This window comes from Phascolarctos cinereus, unplaced genomic scaffold (assembly GCF_003287225.1).
Source record: "Phascolarctos cinereus isolate Bilbo 61053 unplaced genomic scaffold, phaCin_HiC Scaffold_1;HRSCAF=81, whole genome shotgun sequence".
Classification (NCBI taxonomy): domain Eukaryota; kingdom Metazoa; phylum Chordata; class Mammalia; order Diprotodontia; family Phascolarctidae; genus Phascolarctos; species Phascolarctos cinereus.
Window position 1 is genome coordinate 13563794 of NW_027555514.1, and position 27619 is coordinate 13591412.

Genomic DNA, 27619 nt, shown 5'->3' on the forward strand with positions numbered 1-27619 from the left:
TGTTTGCCCCGCCGGGTACAGAGGGCCAGCATTGCGATGGTTCTCTGGAATGGCTGTTGCCATTTTCTGTCACCATCCTCTAGACCTCAGGGCTGAGGAATCAGCCTTCCATCTCCACGCTTAGCAGACGCTGAGACATTGTGGGGCTGGAGGGGGGTTCCAGTCTGGGAGGGGAGCTCAGTGTCCCTGTCCCAGGAGGGCCAACTTGAGCTGGCTCTACAGTAGCCCTTGGATATCGGGGGCGAGGGTGGAGAAAGGCCTGTCCCAGAGCAGACCATGTAGATGGCAGGCCACACCAGTGACCCAGTGCAGCCAGTAGGGCCACAGCTTTGAAGTTCATCTTTCCCATGCGTCAGATGCGAGGTTCTATTTCTGCCCACAGGTACGACAGGCAGAAGGTGGAGATAAAAGAAGTTCACAGCTGCCAGTATGTGGCCTGCATGAACCCCCTGGTTGGCAGCTTCGCCATCAGTCCCCGCCTCCAGGTATGGCCAAAGGTCCGCCCGCTCTCCCATCCAAACGTACCTCCACAGGGGCAGCTTTTCACTCAGGGTCTGGGGGCTGGCGGCTGGCGGCTTCTCAGTAACCAGTTCACTTCTGCCCTTACGGGCTTTGGAGGCGACTTTTTGCTTGTGTTTCTGCCAGTTGCAGATGCTCCAAAAGATTCAGATCCTCTCAGTTATGCCTCTAGTTAGCTGTGAGAGCTCAAGGAAGTCTTGGCTTCTCTAAGCCTTAGTTTTCTCCTCTGTAAAATGGGCATGATATGTATACCTCCCAGGATTGTTGCAAAGCTCAAACTGAAAAAACTTCCATAATGTTTGTGGACTTTAAAGAGACATAATAAATGTTGTTTTGGTCATATGTGCTTCATAAGGATAAGGCACTTTTAGTTCATTTATATAGGGAGCTCCCAGGTGAGGGAATGTCCTTTACCAATGCAGATCTCCACTGTCCTTGTAGTGGTTCAGGCACTGTGAGGTTAGAGGTCACAAAGCCTAACTAGTAGGCGAGATTTGAACCCAGGTCTTCTCAACTCTACCTATATGGCATGTCTGCCATGCCATACTGCCTGTCATTATCTTCATCTTCATCATTGGTGATTGTTGATGTGATATCATAGAGAACAGACATCACCGTTTTAGGCCAGGCCCACAGGCCTGCTCTGTGCCCTGTTTGTCTTTTTGCTGAGGAAATCCTGGCTTTGTTTTCCCTTCCAGAGACACTTTTCAGTGTTTGCTTACAACTTCCCTTCTCTGGACTCACTCACCACCATCTATGGCCAGATGCTCAGTTCGCATTTCCAGCATCAAGCCTTCAGCGCTTCCTTCCTTCTCCGTGGAGGCCCGACACTGGTCCAGGCAGCCATCGGCCTGCATCAGACAATGATTCTCAACTTCCTCCCGACTGCTATGAAATTCCACTACACCTTCAATCTGAGAGACCTCTCCAACGTCTTCCAGGTACCTGGAGCGTGGGGGGTAGGGGATGTGAGAAGAACCACGTTAACCAACCCTTACATTGGGACAGTTTAGCATGATTTTTAAAAAACTGTGTCTTTCATTTCTTTTCAATAATCTTCCCCACCACCAGGCTGCCCCTGAAATCTGCCCTGAATCCTCGCTGGGGCTTGGAAGGTGGGCCCTCAAAGGCGACGACAGCAGAGGATTGGGGGTTCTACTAATTAGTAAGGCTTTGAGGCCAGTCCCCAGGCAGTCTATCTGCTGCCTCAGCCCTACAGGGGGAGAGTCAGCTTTTTGGAATTTCACACGCTGGAATATGACATTTTTATCCACAATAAGGCACAAAAGCCGTCTGCCAACAGTAGCTAACATTTATAAAGCATTTACTATGTGCCAGGCACTGTGCTAGGTGCTTCACAATCATTATCCCCATGGAGCCTCACAACCGCCCTGGGAATCCCCATTTTACAGATGAGCAAACTGAGGCTGATGGAGGTTAAGTGACTAGCCCAAGGTCACCCAGCTAGTCAGTTGTCCAAAGCTGGATTTGACTCTGGTCTCTCTGACATCAGGCCTGGGGCTCTATCCAGTGCACCCCAGCTGCCTCAGTTGCAGAGAAGTTATCATCTGCATTCAATTCAATTCAATGAGCATCTTAAGTGCCTACGATATTCAAAGCACTAGGCTAGTTGTTGGGGATGGGTAGAACATGGGACTTAAGACCTGGATTCAAATCCCACCTCAGACATTTTATTAGCTATATGACCAAGGACAGACCGATGAAATTTGCAGCCTCAGTTTCCTCATCTGTAAAATGGTGATGATAGTAATAGAGCAGTCATATAGCATGTTAAGGTTTTACACATGTGATCTCATCTGATCCTCGCAACAACCTTGAGAGGCAAATGCCATTATGATCCCCATTTTACAAGTGAGGAAACTGAGGTCAAGAGGCACTCAGGAAGGGTTTGAACTAAGGTCTTCCTGATACTGGCTCCAGTGCTCTACCGAATGTGCCAGCCAGGCATCCTGGCAACACCCAGAGTGCCTAGCAGAGGGTTGTTGTAGCAATTAAGTGAGGTCATGTTCGTACCTCATTTCGCAAGCTGTATAGTGCTATGTGAAGGTCAGCTGCTGTGGTGGTGGTGGTGGTGGTTGCAAAGACTGAAACAAAGTCCCTTCCCTCAAAGAATACGGAAATGATTGGTCAAAGAGTGTGCTTTCCACAGCATCAGCAGAGAGAGAGCCCGCAGCCAGAATCACAGCCCCTTGAGTCGTCATTGCAGCATGTGACGTAGCCAGAAGGTGGGCAGCGAAGGTCTTATTATTCCCATTTTGTAGATCAGGAAACTGAGGCTGCACATATCCAGTGACTTACTTAAGGTCACCCAGCAGAGTGAGTGGGAGAACCAGGACCTTCTGACTTTCAGGGATTTGCGGAACAGTGCAGTTCCTTTGTGTGTGGTTAAAAACAAGCACCTGTCCTTGTGGCGATGAAGTCCACAAATGTTTGTTAAGTGCCTATCGTATGACTAGCTCCAAGAAGAAGCACTGCTTCTGATGCTTGCTCAAGTACTTTGGCTTGCTGGCGTTTTCTGCTCTGGCCTCCTCAGAAGATATTTACCACGTCTAGATTTTAATAAGGGGGTGCCAGAAAATTACAGAATCACAGAGCTCAAAAAAAAGAAAAAGCAGATTACCTCCATCCAGGGTAAGGACAGATGGCTTAGCATTTAAGCTTCGTCAAAATTTAAAATGAATCATTTGGGAGACTAAAGCACAACAAATGTTGGGGGTCAGATGCTATGTTTAGTTTCTATTTTGGTCACTCAATTGCCACGAAGGTCTGAGAAACAATTACTGCCTTGTTTACCTTTCCATGAAATGGTCATGTTGATATTCATATTTCCATATTGCCAGCAACCATGATTTTTTGGTGCAGATATTCTTTCTGTTGACACTAGGTTTTGCTCTCTCAGTGACTTAGTAGAGTAATCAATCAATTATCAAGCATTTATTAAGCACCCACTACATACCAGGCAGTGTGCTAGATGCTAGGAATATATGAAACAACCATTACTTTCAAAGAGCCTAACATTTTAACAGGAGAGATGCCAGTAGATGCATAAATATGTAATGAATAAATATAAAGCAGTTTGGGAGGAAGGGAAGGCACTAGCCTTTGAGTGGGTCAAGGGCAAAGGTTCATATAGATGCTATTCAAGAGAACCTCTGATTGCAAAATTCATCGTCCTGGGGTTTAGGGCATGGGAAGACCCAGAGTAGAACCCTGGCAGACAGGTGTGTGGATATTGGTGACTGGAAGGGATTGATGAGAATGGAAGTGTCAGAATCATGGCTATCTAGCTGCTTGCCTCCCAGCAAAGGTCTCAAGTGTGGCCCAGTCAAGTTAAACTGAAGGAATAAAAATAGGCAATGAGGAAGCAAAACTATTATTCTTTGCAGATGATATGATAGTATACCTAGAAAACACTGGGGAGTCAACTAAAAAACTAGTTGAACCAATTAACAACTTTAGCAAAGTTGTAGGACGTAAAATAAATCCACATATATCATCAGCATTTCTATATACTACCAACAAAACCCAGCAAGAGATAGAGAAATAGCATTTAAAATAACTGCAGATGATATAAAAGACTTGGGAGTCTACTTGCAAGACAAACCCAGATTATATGAACACAATTACAAAATAATTTTCACATAAATAACTACAGATCTAAACAATTGGAGAAATGTTAATTGTTCCTGGGGAGGCTGAGCCAACATAATAAAAATGATAATTCTACTTAAGTTAATTTACTTATTCAGTTTCACACCAATCAAACTACCAAAGAATTACTTTATAGAGCTAGAAAAAAAAAAGAACAAGAAACTTTATCAGGAAGAGCAAAAGGTCAAGAATATCAAGGGAATCAATGAAAAAAGGGAGGTGCCTTAGTACCAGATCTCCAGTTGCATTACAAAGTAGTAATCATCAAACCAATCTGGTACTGATAAGAAGGAAGTAGAGTGGTGGATCAGTGGAATCAAATTAGATACACAGTACACAGTGGTAAATGACCATAGTAATCTAGTGTTTGATAAACCCAAAGATCCAAGCTTTGGGGATAAAAACTCACCACTTGACTGAAAGCAGTTTGGCGGAAACTAGGCATAGACCAACATCTCACACCCAATGAGGTCAAAATAGATAAATGACTTGGACATAAAGAGTGATATCATAAGAAAATTAGGGGAGCATGGAAAAATATACCGGTCAGATCTATGAATAAGGAAAGACACAAAGAGGTCACAGGAGGTAAAATTGAGAATTTTGATTATGTGAAATTAAAAAAGGGTTTGCACAAACAACATGAATGCAGCAAAATTAGAAGGAAAATGAACCTGGGGGGAAGGCAGATTACAGCAAATTTCTCTGATAAAGGCCTCATTTCCCAAATATATAGCGAAGTGAGCTAACTTTATAAAATACAAAATAAAGGAAAAATTTAAAAGTCCTCAATAGATAAGTGGTCAAAGGATATAAACAGGCAGTTTTTAGAAGAAATCAGAGCTATCATTAGCCATGTGAAAATATGCTCTAAATCACTATTGATTAGAGAAATGCACATTAAAACAACCCTGAGATGCCACGTCACACCTATCTGAGGAGTTAACATGACAGAAGAGGAAAATTGCAAATGCTGGTGGGAATGTGGAAAAATTGAGACACTAATGCGCTGTTGGTAGAGTTGCGAACTAATCCAAGTGTTCTGGAGAAAAATTTGGAACTTTGCCCAAAGAGCTAAAAAACTGTGCATACTCTTTGACTCAGAAATACCACTGCTAGGGAGCAGCTAGATGGTGCAATGGATAGAACACTGGCCCTGAAATCAGGAGGACATGAGTTCAAATTCAACCTTAGACCAAACACTTGACACTTACTAGCTGTGTGACCCTGGGCAAGTCACTTAACTCCAATTGCCTAAAAAAAAGAGAGAGAAATACCACTCCTAGGTCTGTATCCCAAAAAGATCAAAGAAAGGGGTACAGAAATATTTTTAGTAGTTCTTTTCATGATGGCAAAGAATTGGACTTTAAGAGGATGCTCATCAGTTGGGGAATGACTAAACAGGTTGTGGTATATGATTGTGATGGAACATTATTGTGCTATGAGAAATGATAAGCAGGCTGGTTTCAGAAAAACCTGGGAAGTCTTATATGAATTGATACAAAGTGAAGGGAGCAGAGCTAGGGGAATGTTGCACAGCAATATTGGAATGATGAACAGCTGTGAAAGACTTATCAATCTGATCAAGACAGTGATCCAAAACAATTCCAAAGGCCCCGTGATTCAAAAAGCTCTCTACTTCTACAGAGATGACTAATGAATTCTGAATGCAAATTAAAGCCCTTTTTTTTGCTTTCTTGATTTTTTCGCCTGTGTGTTTTCTTTTGCAACATGGCTAGTATAGAAATGTTTTGCATGACTTCATATGCATAATCAATATCATATGGTTGCCTTCCTAGAGGGTGTGGGAGGAGCAGGAAGTAGAAAGAGAATTTGGAACCAATTTTTTTAATAGGTATTAAGCATTTTTACATGTAATTGGGAAATATTTAATGACTATGTACGTACATATATATGAATGTGGCATTAAAGTATGTAAAATTCTAAATAGTATATTTCTCTTATTTTTTATTTAAACTTCCCAAACAAAAGAAAATGTTAATGACTAAAAGAGCAAACTCTGGCCTAGCCTTGTTTTTCTGCCTTTTTTTTTTCTTGTAGGGAATATTATTTGCCTCTCCTGAGTGCTTAAAGGCACCCCTGGATCTCATACGCCTTTGGCTTCACGAATCATCCCGAGTATATGGAGACAAGCTGATAGACAAAAAAGACTGTGATTTGTTTCAGAAGAAACTGCTAGAAACTACTCACAGATACTTTGAGGTAAGTGTGTCAATATTGGGCCCTCCCCACCACCAGCAGTATTGCAGAAGCAGATCAGCTGAGGTTATGAGGGAGCTGTCCTTCTGAGGTTGTGCTTGGCCAAAGGAGAGGTCTGCAGCCCTTTCCTCTGATTGGCCCTGGTCTCTGAAGTCACTGCTTCTCTCCCTCTATCCAGCAGGGCACAGAAGAGTCCCTTCTGCTCCAGCAACCCCTCATCTATTGCCACTTTGCCAGTGGTGTGGGAGACCCATGTTACATGCCCGTGAAGGACTGGGAGACACTGAAGGCAGTGCTAACAGAGACCCTGAGCACCTACAATGAGCTGAATGCGGCCATGCCGCTGGTCTTCTTTGAAGATGCCATGCAACATGTGTAAGTTGATGCAAGATGGCATCTTCCATTGAAATGAGAAGAACCTTATGGAAAAGTGGTCTCAGTGGCTGAGAACCTGGGAGTGTTTAGCCTTCAGAAGAGAAAGCACAGGGGGACCCAGGAGCTATCTTTAAGTCTTTGAAGGGCTATTTTTAGAAAGGATGTAGATCTTGTTCTGTTTAACCACAAAGGGTAGAATCAGGAGTAGTGGACGAACTTGTAAGGGACAAATTTCTACATGATATCAAGAAAAGCTTCCTAGTGATTGGAGCTGCTTGACCAGCTGGGTTGCAGCTGTCCAAAGGTGGCCTGGGCTGCCTCAGGAGGTCGTGGCTTCCCCATGATCAGAGGTCTTCTCACAGAGTTGAGCATCAATCGCCAGGTATATGCTGAGAGGTATTCTTTTTCAAGAATGGGTTTCACTGGATAGTCACTGAAGTCGCATCTTGCTCTGAGGTCCTGTGATTCCATAATTTTTCCAAGGGATAACACTTTGGGAAGACTTAGTCACATCAAATCCCCTGGACCATCACATCTCGAGCAGTTGCTGACATAAAAACACAAAACGTTTTCCTAATTAGCCATCTCCTAGAGCCCTCACTTAGCTGGGGGCCTGTAATTAGGAACAGAAATTAGTCCCATTTTTTGGTTTGTTTTGGAGTGGGTTTCCTGGTAAATTGACCGATTAATTAATTGAATCAATATAATTTCTAGCAAAGTTCTAGCTTTTAGTTCATATTAAATGAACTAGGTTCTGTTTATCTGAATGCTCTACAAGCAGCCAGGAGACAGAGTGGACAGTCTTGGACTTGGGGTTAGAAAGAGCTAAGTTCAAATGCTGCCTCCTACATTTACTAATTGTGTGACCTGACCAGGCCACAGTGCCTGTCTTAGTCTCAATTTCTTCATCTGTAAATGGGGACAATAATAACATCCACTTTACTGGGCTGCTAGGATCAAATAAGATAATATATGTAAAGTATTTTGTAAATTGTAAAGCATTAGTAAATGCTAGCGCTGTTGACCCCGTCACATGGTGTAGTAGACAGGCTGGATTTGTAGTTGATTAGATCTGCGTTCAAATACCACCTCTGACACTTTCAAAATGTCTCACCTTGGACAAGTCACTTCACTCTCTGATCCTCAGACAACCCTCTGAGATGTAAGCAGGTTGCAGCCAGTGTGAGAGGAGGGAGTTCCCACACATGAGATTCCTATAGCAGCTAAATCACAGGTCCTTGACATACTGAAACCTGGACCTTGTGTGAGATAATCAGTACTTCAAGGAAGCCTGATCTCTCTGTGTGGATACTCCCTCCACTCACACAAATTGCAACCCCTCTGTAACTCAGTCATTGGATGGTCTTTAAGATTTGCTGTGGCTGAAAAATTCCTCCCACTATGGTCATCCTTATAATGTGCATCTCCAGACTCGATTAGGTTGATCCTGAGACAATACAGGCAATCATTGGGCCCACACCTGGAGCCCTTCCAGCTTGGTAGGACCTCCTGGGCTTGTGCAGCCTTCAAGAACTCAGGCTTACCTTCAAATCGCGATGAGAAATTAGAGAAATGAAATGGACTTTAATAAAATGGCCAATTGAACAAAATAAAATAAAAAGATAAGCACTTCCTGGGATCTGGTAGCTGAAGGTTCTTTCAACCAGAAACTTTGCCCTTAGAATCACCGACTTTTGTTTAAAATGGTTAGTCTGTGAGATTGAAATGTTTGTTCTGAGACCCAGTGGCCCTGCGGCCAGCAGTGGCCATCATTATTCTGTTCCTTTCTCCAGCTTTGGTTCCATGTGTGCTAACATCCTGGGTTCAAATCTTGGCCCTACCATTCATTACCTTAAAAATTTTTTTTTTAATTTATCATTCATTAGCCTATGTGATATAGCTACTCCCTGGGCCTCAGTTTTCTAATCTGTAAGTAGAGGGGGATGGACTAGATTTCCCCTGAGGTCCCTTTCCACTCCAGAGTTATGATCCTTCTGCATCTCAGTTTATTTATCTGTAAAAATGAGAGATTCGAGCTATATAGTCTGTGAGATTCCTTCTAGCTCTGAATCTATGGCCCCTGACTGTCATCTGTCCTTTACACGTGGCCTCAATGGTATAGTCCCACTCAAATGGACTTGAGCTCACTAGGGATGCTCCAAATGTCCTGTGTCATGACTTGGGTACAAAGACTTTCCATGACTGCCTTGATAGAGGACCACCAAGAGTCAGGGCACACAATGGAGTTCCCTGTGGCTCATGAGGAAATGGCATCTTTCCCATCAGGGATGGGGGAACACCTGCCAGTCTGTGGCAGAGATGACTCGCTGCCCCAGACAGGCAAGGGAAGGGATGTGGCCTCTGAGAGCTGGAGCCAGCCCAGGAAAAGCCTCCTGGGCTTTGACATTCACAGCCAAAAGCTCTCACTTTGGTCACTTTGGACGGACTTCAGCTCTTCTTTTGCTATGAGATCTTAGAAGTTACTTTGAACAGAAAGCATGTTAACTTTAGGAAAAGAAGGTCCAGCGAGGTCCCAGCTATTAATATTAAAGTATCCATCAGGTCCCTTCAAGAGCCCAAATTCTCACTTTTTCTGCCTTGGGATAGAAAAGCCAGGGAAACTAGACAGTTAAATGTGAGCACACCAAAGACATGCCCACAAAGGTAAACTTGAGCTCAATGCAAGAAACATTTATTAAGTGCCTGCTGGATGCGAAACCCTGGGGATGCGGATAACAAAATAAATAATGTCCACTCTCCAGGATATTTTCTCACATTTGGCTTTCAAAGGTGAGAGTTGCTTTCCTGAGAACAGCCCAGTAACATGGGTTGGTGCAGGTTTCACTGTGCCCATTCTAGAGGTGGGGAACCTAGAAGTTTGAAAAGTAACCACAAAATGATAGACTTGAATGTAGATTGAAACTTGTACTTTTTGGACACAGTTGCTGGACAGGAATTGGTTTTCCTTGATTTTTCATATGTATTACAAAGGTTTGGTTTGGGCTTTCCTTTTTATCAATTGAGTTGGGAAGGGAAACAGATTTTTGATAATTGGAACAAATTTAATTTAATTTAAAAAACAACAAAAAGTTAAATGATTTGCCCATGGTCACATGGGGTGGAACAAGCATTTATTAAAGGCTTTCCGTGTGCCCAGCACTGTGCTAAGCACTTGATAAATAGTATCTCATTTTATCCTCACAACAACTTTGAAAGATAGATGTTATTATGACCCCATTTTACAATTGAGGAAACTGAGGCAGACAGAGGTGCCCAAGGTCACACAGGATTTGAACTCAGGTCTTCCTGACTCCAATCTCTGTACTCTGGTGCTCCTAGCTACCTAATAAGCTTTGGAGGTCAAATTCAAGCCCAGGTATCCTAACTTCCCCTCACTCTAGCCCCTTAAATCATGCCATCTCTCGGAAGCTAAAATTTAAAATATCGAAAAAGAAATATCTAGACATTTGAATTCTACATAGACAACAAGTTATGTTCACTGTGCTCTTTCTTTGTATCCCCAGCTATTAGCACAGTGCCTGGCACATGGGATGCACTTAATCCAGATCTATTGGTTAATTGGAGCTGATCTTGAGGCCTTTTGTCCCCCCCAGGTGCCGCATCAGCAGAATCTTGCATACCTCCCAGGGTTCCTCTCTTCTGATTGGGGTGGGAGGCAGTGGCAAACAGAGCTTGTCTCGGCTCGCAGCTTACATCAGCTCCTTTGAGGTTTTCCAGATTACTCTGAGGAAAGACTATGGACTCCAGGACCTCAAGGTAAGTACAGAACTCTCTGATTGTTCTGTCAGAAGACCCTAAACCCAAGATGATTTAGCTCAAAGTCCAGGCTCACTCCTCTCAAAGTTTGATCAGAGTTGGGAAGACTTTGATTCATCTTGCGATTCAGCCCCTAAATAGCTGTGTGATCATAGTCAAGCTGCTTGACTTCTGAACCTCACTTTCCTCACCTCTAAAATGGGGATAATAACACCCTGTAGTCTTATACTCACAAGACAGTTACCAGGCTCAAAGGAGATTACAAATTAATAACCTTAAAGCACTATAGAAGCTGTTCATTGTTGTTGTGGCTTTGTTTATTGTTTCTTGCTGTTGTTATCTGTGAATAGAGTCAGGAAGACCTGGATTCAAGTCCCATCTCTGACATGAATTGGCTGTGTGACCCTGGACTGGTCACTTAACCTCTTAGTACTTTAGGTGGTTCTCTAAAACCACATGGTACAGAGAAGGTGCTGACTTGCGTCGATAGTAGGAATTTCCACATCTGGGAGTCACCTGTGCCAGTGTAATCACAAGTCCAGGCCTTATCCATTAATATCACTATTCTATTAACAATATTGTTGTTGTTGTTATCATCTTCATTATTGCTGTTTTTAGGCTACTGGGGAGAGAAGTGATTATGGCTTTCATTTGGCTGCTTTTTCTGTTGTCTTCCACCAAGATGAACCCTTGTCCCATTTGCTTGACTTAATTTTTTTTCCCTATGTCCTTGCTTCCACGAAAGCCCTTTATTATTTTAACTTTACAGAAATATGGTCTAGTAGAGGTAGAGCTGGCCCAGGTCTATAAGCAAATTCAAGAAAATCACACTAGTTTCCATTTGTATTTCCTTTTAAGCAGAAATTGTTATGTATTTCAATGACTTCATTGAGTATATAAACACCAAAGTGGTGGGCATTTTACTAGGAGTGTTAGAAATGGAAAGCATGGTCTCTAGGACCTCCGTAGATGGAGCCTGAGGTCTATGAGATGCCTGATCAGCACCAAGGACAGTGTTCCTTTCAGGGATTTCCTTGTTCCAGGGGCCTCTGTGTCAATTCCCACTACACCTTCATCACTTCATTATATCATAAATAGTTATGTGCTTGAGGTTGAGATGCTTTTTTGCTTTCCAGTGGGTCACTGAGAGATGAGGAATCCCTCCCTAATATAGTTCCCTACTCCAGGACTTAATAGAGTTCTAAAGAGTAACTTGACATTCAAAGAGGTTGTGACTTGCCCAGTGTTAGAGGGAGGATTCTAACCCGCCTCTTCCTGCACCCATGCCCAGCGCCCTAGCTACTGCACACCATGCACCTTCAGCTTCAGAGAAGCCTATGTATGTAGAAAGGTGGATGAAGACAATAATAAGTAATATTTATATAATGCTTTAAGGTTAGCAAAATACATTACGTAGACTATCTCATTTGGTTCTCACAACTACCATGCAAGGGTAGGTGTTCTTATTATCTCAATTTTACAGGTGGGGAAAAGTAAGACAGAAATGACATGCCCAGGGTCCGAGCTAGTAAGTATCTGAGGCAATATTTGAACTCAGATCTTCCTGGCTCCCAAGCTCAGCATGCTGGCTGCTAAATATGTCACTGCTTCCTCTAGTTTTAGTTTTCAACATTCACTTCCATAAGATTTTGAGTTCCAAATTTACCCCCCTATCTCCCCTCTTCCCTCCCCAAGATAGCGTGCAATCTGATATAGCCTCAACATATACATTCATATTGAACCTATTTTCACATTAGTCATGTTGTAAAGAAGAATTCGAACCAATGGGAGAAACCACAAGAAAGAAGAAACAAACAAACAAACAAAAGAAAAAAGAGAGATATCAAATAATGTACTTCAATCTGCATTCAAACTCCATAGTTCTTTTTCTGGATGTGGATAGCAGTTTCCATCATGAGTCCTTTGGAGTTGTCTTGGTTGTTGCTGAGAAGAGCTAAGTCTATCAAAGTCAGTCATCATATAACGTGGCTGTTACCGTGTACAGAGTTCTCCTGGTTCTGCTCATATCTGTCAGAATCAGTTCATTTAGGTCTTTCCAGATTTTTCTGAAGTCTGCCTGCTCCTCATTTCTTATACTACAATAATATTCCATTCCATTCATATGCCACAACTTGTTCAGCCCGTCCCCAACTATTGGACATCCCTTCAATTTCCAATTCTTGCCACCACAAAAAGAGCTGCTAGAAATATTTTTGTACATGGGGGTCCTTTTCCCATTTGTATGATCTCTTTGGGATACAGCCCTAGAAGTGTTATTGCTGGGTCAAAGGGTATGCACATTTTGGTAGCCCTTTGGCCATAGTTCCAAGTTGCTCTCCAGAATGGTTAGATCAGCTCACAGCCCCACCAACAATGCATTAGTGTTCCAATTTTCCCACATCTTCTCCAGAATTTATCTTTGTCTTATTTTGTCATGTTGGCCAATCTGATAGGTGTGATGTGGTACCTCAGAGTTGTTTTGATTTGTACTTCTCTAATCAATAGTGATTTAGAGCATTTTTCATATGACTATAGATGGCTTTAATTTCTTCCTCTGAAAACTGTCTGTTCATATCCTTTGATCATTTATCAATTGGAGAATGACCTGTATTCTTATAAATTTGACTCAGTTCTCTATATATTTTAGAAATGAGGCCTTTATCAGAGACACTGGTTGTAAAAATTCTTTGCCAGTTTTCTTCTTTTCTCCTAATCTTAGTTGCATTGACTTTGTTTGTGCAAAAACTTTTCAGTGTAATGTGATCAATATTATCCATTTTGCATTTCATTATGTACTCTGTCTCTTGTTTGGTCATGAATTCTTCTGTTCTCCATAAATCTGACAGATAAACTATTCCTTGCTCTCCCAGTTTGCTTAGAGTATCAGCCTTTATATCTAAATGGTGTACCCATTTTGACTTTATTTTGGTGTAGGGTACAAGAGTTTGATGTATGCCTAGTTTCTGCCATACTCTTTTCCAGTTTTCCCAGCAGTTTTTGTCAAATAGTGAGTTCTCATCCCAGAAGCCAGAATCTCTGGGTTTATCAAACAGTAGATAACTATAGTCATTGACTGCTGTGTCTTGCGTACCTAACCTATTCCACTACTCCACCACTCTATTTCTTAGCCAGTACCAAGCAGTTTTGATGATTGCTGCTTTATAATAGAATTTAAGATCTGGAATTGCTAGGCCACCTTCCTTTGCAATTGCTTCCTCTTAATGGAAGAGAAAGAAGTGAGTGAGGAGAATAATACTGAAAAAATGAATTTTTAAAGTTTGCAAAATGCTTCATGAATATTATCTCGTTTGATCCTCATACCTACCCTGTGGGGTGAGTGCTGTTGTTTTCATTGTTGTGCATTATATTTTACAGATAAGAAAACTGAGGTCCGGAGAGGTTAGTGACTTGCCCAGGGTATCATTGTCATTGCCATGCTGGCTCCCGTCACCCCAGTGTCAGTCCCAGTTTTTAACCAATATAACCGATGGCCTCCTTTCCTTACAGGTAGATCTCGCCAATTTGTACATGAAGACAGGAGCCAAGAACGTGCCCGTTGTGTTTCTGCTGACAGATGCCCAGGTTCTGGATGAACGCTTCCTCGTACTGATTAATGACTTGTTGGCATCAGGTGATTAAGCCAACACGTCCCCAGAAAGATCTTCCCTGATGACAAATGATCTGTGGTGCTGGTGAACTTTAAGGAGAGATCATTTGTCTTTGCTGTGCTCCCTGGGGGCGCTCCTTGGGGAGAACCCTACTGATCCAGCCAACTTGGGGTGTGTTGATTTTTCAGGCTGCTCACAGATGCTGAGCCTCTGGGAGGGAGGCTTAGTGAGGTCAATGTCATTCCAAATGGGCAAGTTGAACATGAGTTGCAGGCTATCCTCCCCATGAGGTTTTTGCACATTCTATAAAGTAAAATGGCATTTTAAATTCCCTAATATCTTCCTCAGCACTCAGAGAATCTAGGCTATAGAAGGCAGAAGGTTGGATTTATGGTACAATGGGAAGTGTGTGATATTTGGGGTCAGAGAATCCTGTCTCTGCTTCTTGCTGCCTGTGTGTTTTTGAGAAAGTTACTTCCCCCATTCTGTTTCAGTTTTGTCATTTTAAAAAATGGGTGACTGGCCTACATGGCTTCGGAGCTCTTTTCCATCTCTAACCTATGACCCTGTGACCCCCTGAATTGTTCACATTCTTCTGTTACTAAACATGACATGGCCTCTTAATTCTTGTTACTCTCTTGGGACCAGGGGAAATCCCAGATCTCTTCAGTGATGAGGATGTGGACAAGATAATTTCTGGAGTTCATAATGAGGTCCGTGACCTAGGCATCCTAGACACAAGAGAAAACCGTTGGAAGTTCTTTCTGGCCAGAGTGCGGCGGCAGCTCAAAGTAAGGATTCAGCACCCTCTGTGAAAGACAGTTAAAATGCCATCGTGGGGGTTGCTGGGGGAAAGGGGAAGGTCCTGTTTCAGGACTGGGAATGTGGACTCAGAGGTCAGCTGTTCATGTTGAAAGAATGCATGGGTTTCCCAGGGCAGGGTCTGGCTTGTGTCTCCAGTCACTCATCCATGTGTTCCAAGACATCAGATCATCTTGGTAGCCTGACAGTCCTGAGGGCAGAGTAGAGGGCACATCCCAGCCCTGGGATGCCACCACCTTTGGGATGAGAACTTATACCAAAACATAAACTACTTGGAACAGGAAAAGGACAAAGCTTGCATGTTGCATTAGTATTTTAGAGAGGTTAATAGGTGACTAGATTCCAGTCATCCCAGTTTGTTGCAAGAAACCCAACCAACTCCACCTATTTGAGGGGTTGGGGTGGGAGCAGATCCCTGGCAGATAAGCAGGCAAGGCAGGCTACAAACATTTCTTAAGTGCCTACTATGTGCCAGGCACTACAAGCAATAAGAAATAAGCCTTCAAGGAGCTTACATTCTAATAAGGGAAGGCAGCACACAAAAGGGACCTAAAAATTGAAGGGGCAGGAGGAAGGTGCCCATATGAGGGAGGGGAATGAAGGTTGGCTGGCCTCAGCCCCTACTAAAATGGAGGCACCAGGAGGAACACACCAGAGAGAGAAGTGGGTTGGCATGATGAAGGGTTGTCCAGGGTGAGGAGGCCTCAGGCACTGAGAAGGCTCCAGGGTGAAGAGGTCCGTCTGTGAGAGGATGAAAGTTGGCCAACCTGGGCCCCAAGGATTTTTAGTGAACTAAAATCTGTTGTTCAAGACTACTTCAGATGAGTCACTGAATTTCCATCTTGAAGAGACCCTGTTGGCTCTCTGGTCCACCTCTACTCCAAAGGAATCTTCATATCTGACAAGGTTCATCCAGTTTTACCTAAAGACCTGAGAAGGGAAACCCACCACTTCCCTAGACAGCCCAATCCCCTTTAGAACAACTCTAATTTGTAGGAAGGCTTTTTTTCCTGACATGCTGCCTCAGTTTACCTCTTTGCAACTTCTACCTATTGCTTCTTGTTCTGCTCTCTGAGGTCAAGCTGAATAAGCCTAATCCCTCTATCATGGGGCAGGCCTTCGAGTGCTGAAAGGTGGCTCCCAGGTGTGCCCTGAGTTTTTTCTTCTCCAGACCTAACATCCCAAATTACTTCAGCCAGTCCTTATGTGATATAGACTCTAGGCCCTCGACCATGCTGGTTTATCAATGTTCTTCTTAAACTGTGGTGATAAACATTTCACAATCTCTCCTGGTATTCCTATGGACAAGGAGAGAGATGGGCGGGCTACATGACAGTAGGGTTTGGTGGCTTTGGACAGAACTCAGAACCATGGACAGCAGCAGAAGAGGCAAAGCTAGACATTTCCTAAGAAGCAGAGCTGTGCCAGTGGGGGCTGGGCTGCCTCCCAAGGTAAGGGCGTGTCCTCTCCCTTGAGATATTCCACCAACAGCTAGACGACCACCTACACACGTGCTCTAGTGGGGAAGGGTTTTTAGGATATGAACTGGACTCAATGGTTGCAGAAGTTCCTTCCAGGTCTGGAATTCTGGGATTCTGGTTAGATGAGCAGACCTCAAAAGTCGTCATTAAAAAATGCTTCATTTTAGTTGGGAGGGAGGTGCCTAGGAGAGAGCCCCTGATATTGTATCAGTTAACATTTTTATCAGTGATCTGAAAGGCAGAGATGGAATGCTGGCCAGATTTTCAGATGACACAAGGCTGTGAGAAATAGATTGGATTTTGGAATCAGGATCCACCAAGATCTTGACTACTCAGAACAGGGCTTGGTGAACTATGGTCCGCAGGCCAAATCTGGCTGGCCGCTTGCTTTTGTACAGCCCGCAAGCTAAGAATGGTTTTTCCATTTTTCAAAATAATCAAATTATTGTAACATGTAAAAAAAATTCTCCTTTGAGCCATTTGTGAATGCTTTTTTGTTTTCTTAGAGGGGACAGGAACAGGTCGTGAAGTGGCCATAACTTGAGAGCACTTTGCCACTGCGTCTCCTGGGCCCTCCCCGTTTAGGGGTCTGCCCTGCCTGTTTGTCTGAATGACAGCTGGAGGCTGCCTAACCTGTGCGGTGCATGTGACCACGTTCAGGGGTGAGCATGAGCTGAGGTGCTGCCAAGCTTCCACTCCACACCAAAGCTTCGTGCCCTGCGGCCCATTGGAGGGAGCTCTATTGACATGTCCCTCCCACCTGCGCAGATAAAATCATGCAGCAGTTACAGCCCCCACTGAGTAACCAAGGGTGTCCTTTCAGAGCACTGAGTACCTGTCCTCCCAAGTGCCTCGTGCTTTCTGCAGAACACACTGCTTTGGGTTGTCCTGACCTGCAATGTACTTTCCAATAAAATCCTAGAATAATAGTTGAAATGGAAAGATGTGCATGGAGACTGATGTATTGTCTGCAGCCTGGCAGGCAGTCTTTCCCACTTACCTGGGAACTGACGCGTGTCCATCCCTTGTATCCAAGAATGGTTCATGGGTCACAGCTTAGAGCTGGGTGGGGTCTCAGGGGGCAGCTAGGCCAACTCCTTCATTTTTACAGGTGTGGAAACTGAGGCCCAGAAAAGTGAAATGATGTGGTACCACAGGCAGTAAAGTGTCAGAGGCAGGATTTAAACCCAGGTCCTTTGTCTTCAGAGGCAGGGCTTTTTCCATTCTGCCATTGTTCGTGAAACAACTATCCTGCCTAGGTACCTGAGACAATCAGGAATTTTCCTTCTTTCTCCAATGCTGCTACTCGGTATAAACCCTATCTCTAATTCCCCTTCCTCTCTCTTTCCTTCCAACCCACTGTTTCCTGGGACTTCTGCTTCACTTCTACCTGTTCCAATGTTCTCACTTTAAGGGTCAGTCCCAAGGGGGCAGCTGACAGTGTGAGAAAGGAGAAAGTACCCACCCCTCTAAGGCTGCTCCTCTCTCTCCCCTCCCCACCAATTCCAGCACTGGGCTTGTCTGGCAGGGCTCCTAAATTTGCTTCCTCCCACCTGCTCAGCCCTGCCCCAACCTGCCCCCCTCCCTTCTTCCTCACACCTCTCCTTAGTTCCAGTGCTAAAATACCCAGGTTGATCCAAACCCAGGAAAGAGGAATCTTACTCCAGTTAGCCTAGATACCCAAAGACTCCATAAGCCAGTAGCAGCAAAGAGCAACTTTCTCTGGGATAGAGCAAAGAAGAGGGACAGGTAGGAGGGGGTTTTAGTGATCCATTTCCATTCTCAGCAAGTTAAAAAAAAAACCCTCATAAAATCCAAATAAGGGCTGTGTATGCTTGGTTTAAGAACAGGAAGAAATAAAGCTGAGAGGCCAGAATCTGCTCCACAGTGGGCCAGAGATTTGGGTGGGAGTAATGAAGAGAAGGGTGGTGGTGGTCAAAAGGAGATCAGGAAGTGTAATCTCTCAAGTAAACATGTATTTAAGAACTATGTGCTAGGCACTGTGCTAAGCTCTGAAGCTGCAAAGAGAGGCAAAAGACAGTGCCTACCCTCAAAGGAGCTCACTTTCTAACAAGGGAAGACAACGTAAAGCTGAAAAGGCGGTGGGGAGAAGGTGCCCTCATTGGGGCATGGTGGGGAAATCTAGGGACTGAAGGCTAGCTGGTCTGGACACTCCTGCAAAATGGAAGCTGTGGGAGAAATTCACCGATGGGAGAATGGAGCCTCAGGAGGGGAGTGAGAAAGCAGTTGAAGTAAGGAGAGTAAAGCATGGTGGGTCTGGGTCTCAGCCTGTAGAAGCACAGGTGGGTGAGGCTGAGCATAGAGTCAACCAGAACTGAAAGGGGGCTCCCCCGACTATGCCAGCAGGAGGCCCAACTGCAGTGGGTCCCAATTCTTCACTGTTCCTCTGCCTCATTCCATCAAAGTCACCTTCTTTACCCTACACTCTTTCCTAGCCAACACACTGCCATAGGCTCTGCAGATATCCCCAATGGCTTGGTGCTAGGAGAATGCCCTTTCTCTTCTACTCTGTGGCAGATGGGACTTGGGGAGGGGTCAGTTTTCACTGCAGGGCTTGGGGGAGATGCACCCCTTCCACTAAACTGTAACTCTGCACTTATTAAATCCTCATGGAAATGTTCTTCACATGGGGTTCCTCACAATTCTGTACCTCTTGGAATCCCTAACATTCTTCAAGTTCAGATGGCGTGTTGTCCATGGTGCCTTTCCTGATCCCTGGCTTGCATTTCTCTTGCCTCTCCATTGCCCTGTATTTATCTGCATATGTTTTGTGGAGAATTATATACGTACCTGATGTCTCCTTCAGTAGACTGTAAGCTTTTTTACTTTTGTCTTTGAATACCTAGCGGCTGGTACTCTGCCTGGCATGGGATAGGCATTTAAATGCTTGTTGATGCCTTCATTCACTGATCAGTTTATACAGAACAGTTAGGATAGCCTTGTATTTCAAGATACTATAGCAACAATAATGATAATAATAATGCCTAACATTTATATAGCACTTACTATGTGCCAGGCATTGTGCTGAGTGCTTTATGATTATTATCTCATTGATCCTCACAACTCTAGGAGGTAGGTGCTGTTATTATCCCCATATTACAGTTAAGTGAGTTGCCCAGGGTCACAAATCTAGTAAATGTCTAAGGCTAGGTTTGAATTCATATCTTCCTATATTCCTGAATATTAGTATTTCAGTAGAATGTAAGCTCCATGAGGGCAGAATTTTTGTCTTTATATCCTTAGAACCTGACACAGTGCTTGACACATATTAATAAATGCTTGTTAAGTGAATAAGTGAATGAGTTTCACAGGTTTTTGCAGGCTAAGTTGGAGATCATTTATAATATATCTTCAGGGAAATGTGTTGTGAATTACTAGTAATTTGGCTTATGAGAACTTTAGGACCAAAGTCCCTTTTTGAAATTCGCGGATTGCCTACTAGAATTGACTGTCTGCTTCAAGAACCCTTGGAATTCTATTGTTTTCCTTTTTGGAGGCGTTTTATCAAACTATCCACACAAAAACAACCAAGTGGATGAAAATGGTATGCGTTTAGTTTGCTATGTGAAGTTACATAGGCAGCCTATTGCAATCATCCGTCTGCGTGCACACCTACAAATATTGCAGATGGTTGATGGAATGGGCAGAAAATGGGCTAGATTGCCTTTGGGAATCTAGTGCTTTTAATGACCCCTAATTTAGCTCTCATACAAAAACCCCATTTTGTTTAACGGCAATACTCTTCCAACAAAGCTGTATGGCTACAAATTACATACTGTAATACCATAATTTCCAAAGATTCATGATGCAAGTCATCCAAAGTCATCCATGCAATGGAGAAATGCGTGGCATGTACAAGCAGACTGTTACATTGCCAACAAGGAATTGTAAGTAATGACATAAAGGGTATCAGACAGGTCTGACAGGAAGAAAATGTGGGACCATCCTGTAGTAAGAGCAAGAGATAACAGATGGCACCGTGTCTATGGTCCATCACTACCTATGTAATGTCAAGACCCTGAGAAAGACCAGCACCTTCCCTTCCAATATCTCCCCATGAAGAATTTACAGAAGGACATGGATAGGAGTTGTCTAGTATAAAAAGGCAAATATGGTTGGAGGGAGTATGAGATCACAGAAGAGTTAAAGCATTTGGTGTCTAGAATTTCTTAAGGAGAACCCTGGAATCTTCATGGATATCTTCATGGGACACGGAGAAGAGGACACCTTGGAGCCCATCCTGGCACCATCAGAGCTCAGTTTGAAGCAACAATACATTATTGTAAAGCAAATACAGAAAGGAGAAAATGATTTGACTGGGAGGTTATAGACAAACCCAGAGTAGAGGAGCCTCCCTAATCACAGACCTTGCAACCTCTTTAGAAATGCCCTTTCATACCCATGAAACCCTTGGCCCGATTGATTGCTGGACCCAAGGCAAGGCAACACCACATGAATCAGCAGCATCAGAGTATCAGCTTCCGTCTTTGTGCAATCAGTTTGTCTGTGATTTTCAAATAAGGATAAAGTCCTTGGAAATGGAAGTCTAATTTTTCTTCTCTCTGACCTTCTCCTCTATCCCTATAATCCCCATGAATCCATTACTGCCTAAAAGGGTCAGGGATTCGCCCTTTCCTCTCCTTTCCCCCCAGCCTGCTACCTTGACATGATTCTGTAGGTCCCTTTGTATGTAAATTCACAGTTCTGGAAACAATAACAGGAGGCATTGCTTCACACGTGAGGAGAGATGCTCCTTTCCTGTACAAGGCAATCATTAGTGTCTCCACATCTCTCACAGCCAACACCCTAGCTCAGGCCCCAATCACCTCTTGGCTAGACTCTGCTAATGTCCTCATAATTGGTCTCCTTGCCTCTGGCCTCTTCCTGCTCTATCCGTCTGCTGCACAGCTACCAAACTGATGTGTCGCTCCGCTGCGCACAAAGCATCAGGACCCGCTTGGGCCCCTAGGAAGAATGCCAATTCCTCTGCAGTCTGTCCACCCCACTCCTCCCATGCTATTTCTCATCCAGCCAAACCATTCCACTCCACTTTTCCTTGCACGTGATGTTCCATCTCTTGTCTCTGGACTTTTGCCTCGTGGGCTGGCAGTCCCCTCCCGGTGTCTGGAACACTGTCTTCCGCATTTCTGCCTCTTGAGATCCCTGAATCTTCTCAAGGCTCAGTTCACATACCACTGGCTCATTTAGGGACAGGTTGGACCAGATGGATAACCTTGAAAGTATCTTCCGACCCTGAGATCCTGTGATTCTCTGTGACCTTGGACAAATCACTTACTGTCTCTATTAAAAATCAATCACTTACTGTCTCTAAACCTGTTTTCTCATCTGCAAAATTGGAATAAGGCTCCTACTTCCCCTCTGCATCTTGAAGGTTTGTTGTGACGATTGGAATGGCATAACAGGTAGGTGACCAACCTTACAGGAAGCAAGATCTGGATTCAGATCCTGACTGGCACAAATACCAGCTGTCAAATGACTGAACCTGCTAGTGCCTGGGGCAAAGCCCTAAATGCTCAGCTTTGGTACAGCAGGAGGGAACCAATGATGTTACAGTATGACATGGTACATGTCAGGGTCAGTTCATGTCATCCTCATTCAGCCTTGGGTTTAGATGGCTTGTCCTCTCTGACTCATTGAAAATAATTTTTCTCCAAGACTATGCCTTTTTCTTTTCTTTTCTTTCACTTGGAACCTTCTTCCATCTCCTTTGAGCCAGGCAAGCTGACTGTCTGACAAGGACCAGTGAGCCCACCTGGCAGGTCAAGCTGAGTTCTGCGGAGTTCCCACCCCATTAGCCATGCTCACCACCGAACACCAATTCCCAGTGGGAATTCAGGGACAGTGAGAAGTGACCCACAAGCCCCATGGCGCAGCTCCCATTGCGGGATGATCCAGACGGTCTGTCATCGGCTCCCATTCAGAGCTGATGGATGGGTGCCAAACATCATCTCAAAGTTGTGGCCACGTGCCCATGTGTTTTTCCTTGCAGAATGAGAGCTTCCCTTTGTAATCTCTCTTTTATTGGCTTTCCTTGATGCAGCCACCTTCCAGCCTGCCTTGGTTTAGATTCTGGCTGATTGCCACAGGGCCCAGGAAGCTTACTTTACTTAAGCAACAGTGGGTTGGTCCCTGCTTCTGCCCCCTAAAACCTGGCTCAGAGTCCCTGGGTGCCCTCTGTCGCTACTATCACAAAGTAGTAGTTATTGGTTCACGTTTAAAAGCACAAGTCATTCCTTCATGAGTGACAAAGGAGAAATTTGGCTAGATATGAGATATGCAAGATGAAGATAGCTGTCTTTCTCAGCTTTGAGCTCAGTTTGGAAATTTATACTTTTAAAAACCAGCTGTAGTTTAAAGACTTTTAGCTGCTCCCACCCCTCATCGTGGTATGACAATGACCTTGAGGTCATAAGGGTTGTTCTGCAAGCCTTCAAGCCCCAGCATGTTCTACCAAACTGGAAAGGCATTAAGTTCATGTCTACAATAGCTAATGTACCTGCCAGCTGACAACAGGCCTGGCCAAGCTCAGAGAGGCTCATTGCCAGAAGGAGGACTATTGGACGATGGCCATTTTTCTGCCATTGAAATCATAAGACATGGAGGAGGTTATGACTTCTGTTGGAAGAGGGACTAGCCACATGGATGAAATTATGGACCCCTGAGAGTAGATTAGTAAGAAAAATGAGGAAACTCTCAGAACCCAGAGATCAAGCCCTTCCCCTCTCTAGTCCATCCTCCTAACTGCTTCCAAAGTAATTTTCTCTAAGCGCAAATCTGACCATTTGACTCTCCTCCTCAGTCGACTCCAGTGGTTCCCTATTATCTCTAGAATCAAATATCATCTTCTCTGATTAGTTTGCAAAATCCTTCCCAACCTGACCCCAGCCCAAAAATTCCAGCCTCTTTGGATATCCCTCCTACTCCCACACTTTGGAATCCAGCCAAACTCTCTTCGTCTCTGTCCCTCTCACAGGACACTCCATCTCCCATACCTGTATCTTTCCACTGGCCATCGTTCATGCCTGAAATGCATTTCCTCCTTACCTCTGCCTCATGTAGAAACATCCCAAGCACCACGAAGCCTTTTCTGACCCCCCGCACCCAAATGCTAGTGCCTTCCCTCCCAGCCTACCTTGTATTGAACTCACATTGAATATAGTAGGCCTTCAATAAAGATTCACTGATTAATTGGTTGAACAATAATACTTTGTAACTGACTATCTGGGGAGAGCAAGACATTCTATAAACCTTGATCTACAGTTCTTTATGAAGATGGGTGAAGAAATATATTTAGCAGCTAAGTGGCATAGTGGATAGAGCATTAGACTTGGAATCAGGAAGTCCTGAGTCAAAAACTGAGTCAGACACTTATTAGCTACGTGAGCCTGGTCAAGTCACTTAACCTCTTCCTCAGTTTCCCCATCTGTAGAGAATAATAATGGCATCGACCTCCCAGGGGTGTGAGAGGATTTGAGATTTCATGAGATTCATGGCCTAAACCATGAAGTGCTATGTAAATGCTAGTTACATAAAACTAGCTACTTGGAATATCACCCCTTCACGCTTTCCTTAGGAGAGTCCATTTAGGTACATTTGGAACCAGCTCAATGTCTGGACTCGAGTAATGATGGCTGAGCCATTAATGGCTTAGCATAAGCTTGGAAGGAGGTGTCTGTCCATTGGCTCTGGACTGCCCTAAGGAGGTTTTTGACTGCTTGAAATTTTGATCAATGACTTCAGCAAAATTACAGAGCTAAGAGTGACAGCTGCTGCTTTAGGTGGTAGAGTCAAGGTCCAAAAAAGTCTCAGTAGGCCATAAGTTTGGGCCAAATCTAATAAAATAAAAGTTTCTAGGATATATAGAAGCCTCCTGACTATATGCCATACACTGTTTTTATTTTTATTTTTTAAATTTTGTTTGTTTTTTCTCAAATACATGTAAACAAAAATGTTTACCTTCTTTTTTTAGATTGAGTTCCAAATTCTTTCCCTCCTTCTTTTCCCTTCCCCTTCCTTGACAAGACAAGCAATTTGATATAGATTATATATGTGAAGTCATATCATGAATAATTTTTTCAAATATTTTATTTTTTCCAATTACATGTAAAAAATGTAACATTTTTTTAAAATTTTGAGTGCTAAATTCTCTCCCTCCCTTTGGCTCATCCCCCTCTTCTTAAGAAGGCAACCAATTTGATATAGGTTATACATGTTATACATATTCACAGAGAGTCAGGATTTGAACCTATGTCCTCTGACTCCAAATCCATCCCTCTTTCACTGCATCATGTATCTTCTGGTCACACAAGCGAAAGTCCCTGCACCTGCCTTATGTTACGCTACCCAGAAAAGTCCAAGTATAGGAGGTTTTAGCTTTAATTATCCCACTGTTTGTGTTTGGCTCTTCTGGCTTATTTTACTTGGGAAAGAAAGGCCTAAACAGGGGTGGGGAACCTGCAGCCTCGTGGCTACACATGGCCCTCCGGGTCCTCAAGGACGGTCCTTTGACTGAATCCCAACTTCACAGACAAATCCCCTTCATAAAAGGATTTCTTCTGTCAAGCTTGGACTCAGTCAAAAGGACAGGTAATAGCATCAGTGAAGCGGGTGAAAGCCTATCCAAAGAAAACCTGGAGGGGGATTTTGGAAGACTCAATATTAAGAGGATAAAGCATTCACATGTTGGGAATGTTTCTCATCAAGGCCCCAGGACTCCTCCAGGCATACTCGTCCTTGGGTCACATCTTATTCCTGAAGACTGTTGAGAGCCTTTGAGGATAAATGCACCCAGGACTTCCAGGTAAAACCTTTATGAGGTAAATAGGAAAGAAAGTGTTGTTTCAGTCTAAAAACAAACTCAATCAACTGGAAGAGAAATGGGATAGCTTTGGCAATTGACGTTTCCATTACCCGATGAAATAGAGTGAGTCCTGTTGGTGAGGCACAAAGAAATAAATACTCATGATGAGATCATAGCTCAAAAACATTGGAATACAGTCCAACACACAATGAAAACGAGACTATTACAAAGGAGTCACAATGAATACCTGCGTGGATAAGAAAAGGTGACGAGAATAGAAATTCTATGGTACAGATTCCAAAAGCAAAGCTGTGGCATCCCTGCATTTACAGCCACAGGAAGCACATAGGGGCTCATTTAAGGGTTCATTTTCACATATGAATATTTGCTTTTAAGAAAGAATGTCGCTCCACTGACAGGTGTTTTTCCTTTCTTTCTTTCTTTCTTTCTTCTTCCTTTTCTTTCTTTCTTTCTTTCTTCTTTCTTTTCTTTCTTTCTTTCTTTCTTTCTTCCTTCCTTCCTTCCTTCTTCTTTCTTCTTTCTTCTTTCTTTCTTTTCTTTCTTTCTTTCTTTCTTTCTTTCTTTCTTTCTTTCTTTCTTTCTTTCTTTCTTTCTTTCTTTCTTATCCTCATTGTTTCAGCAGTCTTCTATCCCTATCTTTCATTATTTTTCTTTCTTTTTACTTTGCTTCTCATGTTCCCTGGGACCTTCAGACCCATTTTTTAGGAGAGATTTTCTGAGTTGGAAGTGTCCATGGTGATTATTCACATGAATGAAGCAAAAGGGTATATGAAGTATTTACTGTGTGCCAAGCAGTATGCTAGCACTGAGGATACAAATACAGAAGGGAGGAGAAGGGGGTTGAAGCATGGTCTTGAAGCTGGAGCCCGCTGATAGAATGGGCCATGGATGGCTGACCATTTGTCTTCACTGATGAGCACAGCATGGTCTGAGGGCAATGATTCCATGGTGGGTGGATTGTCACCCAGGGAGCGGCCTCTGGAGGTCCAGTGGTCTAGATAAGGCTTCTTAAATTTTTTCCAATCCTGACCCCTTTTCACCTTTCAGCAGCATTTGCCGCTGTTGCATGGCCTGAGGGTGTGTGGGGTGCAAAATGCCCGTGTTTTGTGTTCAGAACCAAGGCTGCAGTGAAGCTGCATGATGCTACAGACAAGCACCTTCAGAAACACCTCAGATTCATTATGCATTTGATTTTTAATTAATTTTGGATCGTTGTGTGTTCAGAAACTTTTGACCATTACAAATTTTTCAAACCTTCATGAAGTCACAACCCACAGTTTAAGAAATGCCAATCTAGAGAAAGCAGCAACAAGATGGATATCAAGGAGGCAGCTGGAGTGGATAATTAGATGGAATGGGAAGCACTATAGAGTGATGTGCCCAGTGTGGGCAACGGGAAGGAATGCTATTGATGGTTAGCTGCTTGAAGGCAGGAATTGGGGGGGGGGGCGGGTTGTCTCTGTATCTCCCACATCTTGCAGGTAGTCAGATTTAATACATGCTTGCTGAATAAGTGAACGAATGACTGTGATCATAAACGTTATTTTACTCTATTAATAGAGAGGACCTGGTGTACAGGTCATTTCAGAGGTCAGATGCCTCCCCCTTCCTGTGTTCCAGTGTGATTATTGGAGATAAAGTTAGCTTAGAATTACTGTGGAGGAGAAGGAAAGAAAGAATAGGTGGCTAGCAGGGAGAAAATTTGACCTAGGCACGAATCAGACCAGTATGATGCTTCTTTTGCCATCACCCCACCCCCACTTGGCACCATACTGCAGACCCCCTTGGATGGTACCATGATGGATCTGTGTATACCCCACTCTCATTCTCAGCCTGCTCTCTTTTTATCATGTGTTTGATCAGTAGCTTGGATATCTCAGTCACAGCCTCAGACTTTTCATCTGAAAGTCCAGGTTTCAAATCCATGATCAGGCAGAAGCCTCTTCTTGAGGCATTATGGTGCAGAGTAGAGAATACTGGGTTTTGAGTTGGTGGACCTAGGTCTGAATATCAGCCTGACTCTGCTGCTTGCTCTCCTCTTGACTTTGAGGAAGCCCTCGGACTTCTCTGAGGCTCAGTTGCATCATCTGTGGAATGATGAGGGAGGATGAATTGAATAGCCTCTCGGGTCCTTTCTAGCTCCAAATCTGTGATCCTCCAATGGCCAGGGACCCAGTGCTCTGCTCTTCACAATTTCACGTCTTTTAGAGCTTACTATCACTGACCCAGATGTTAGTCACTCTGTGAGAATCAGTTTCATCCCTTAATGTTCCACCACCTCC

General features: G+C 43.7%; 1 protein-coding gene across 1 annotated transcript in view; it reads left to right on the forward strand.

Moving 5' to 3' along the window:
• DNAH11 (dynein axonemal heavy chain 11) overlaps nucleotides 1-27619 on the forward strand; it is a 320191-nt gene that overhangs the window by 186244 nt on the left and 106328 nt on the right. Inside the window, exons 48-54 of the mRNA XM_078150757.1 lie at nucleotides 383-485; nucleotides 1218-1460; nucleotides 6253-6414; nucleotides 6593-6786; nucleotides 10401-10563; nucleotides 14071-14194; nucleotides 14820-14962. Coding sequence (XP_078006883.1) covers nucleotides 383-485; nucleotides 1218-1460; nucleotides 6253-6414; nucleotides 6593-6786; nucleotides 10401-10563; nucleotides 14071-14194; nucleotides 14820-14962 — 1132 coding nt within the window. The remainder of the gene's footprint in view (nucleotides 1-382; nucleotides 486-1217; nucleotides 1461-6252; nucleotides 6415-6592; nucleotides 6787-10400; nucleotides 10564-14070; nucleotides 14195-14819; nucleotides 14963-27619) is intronic.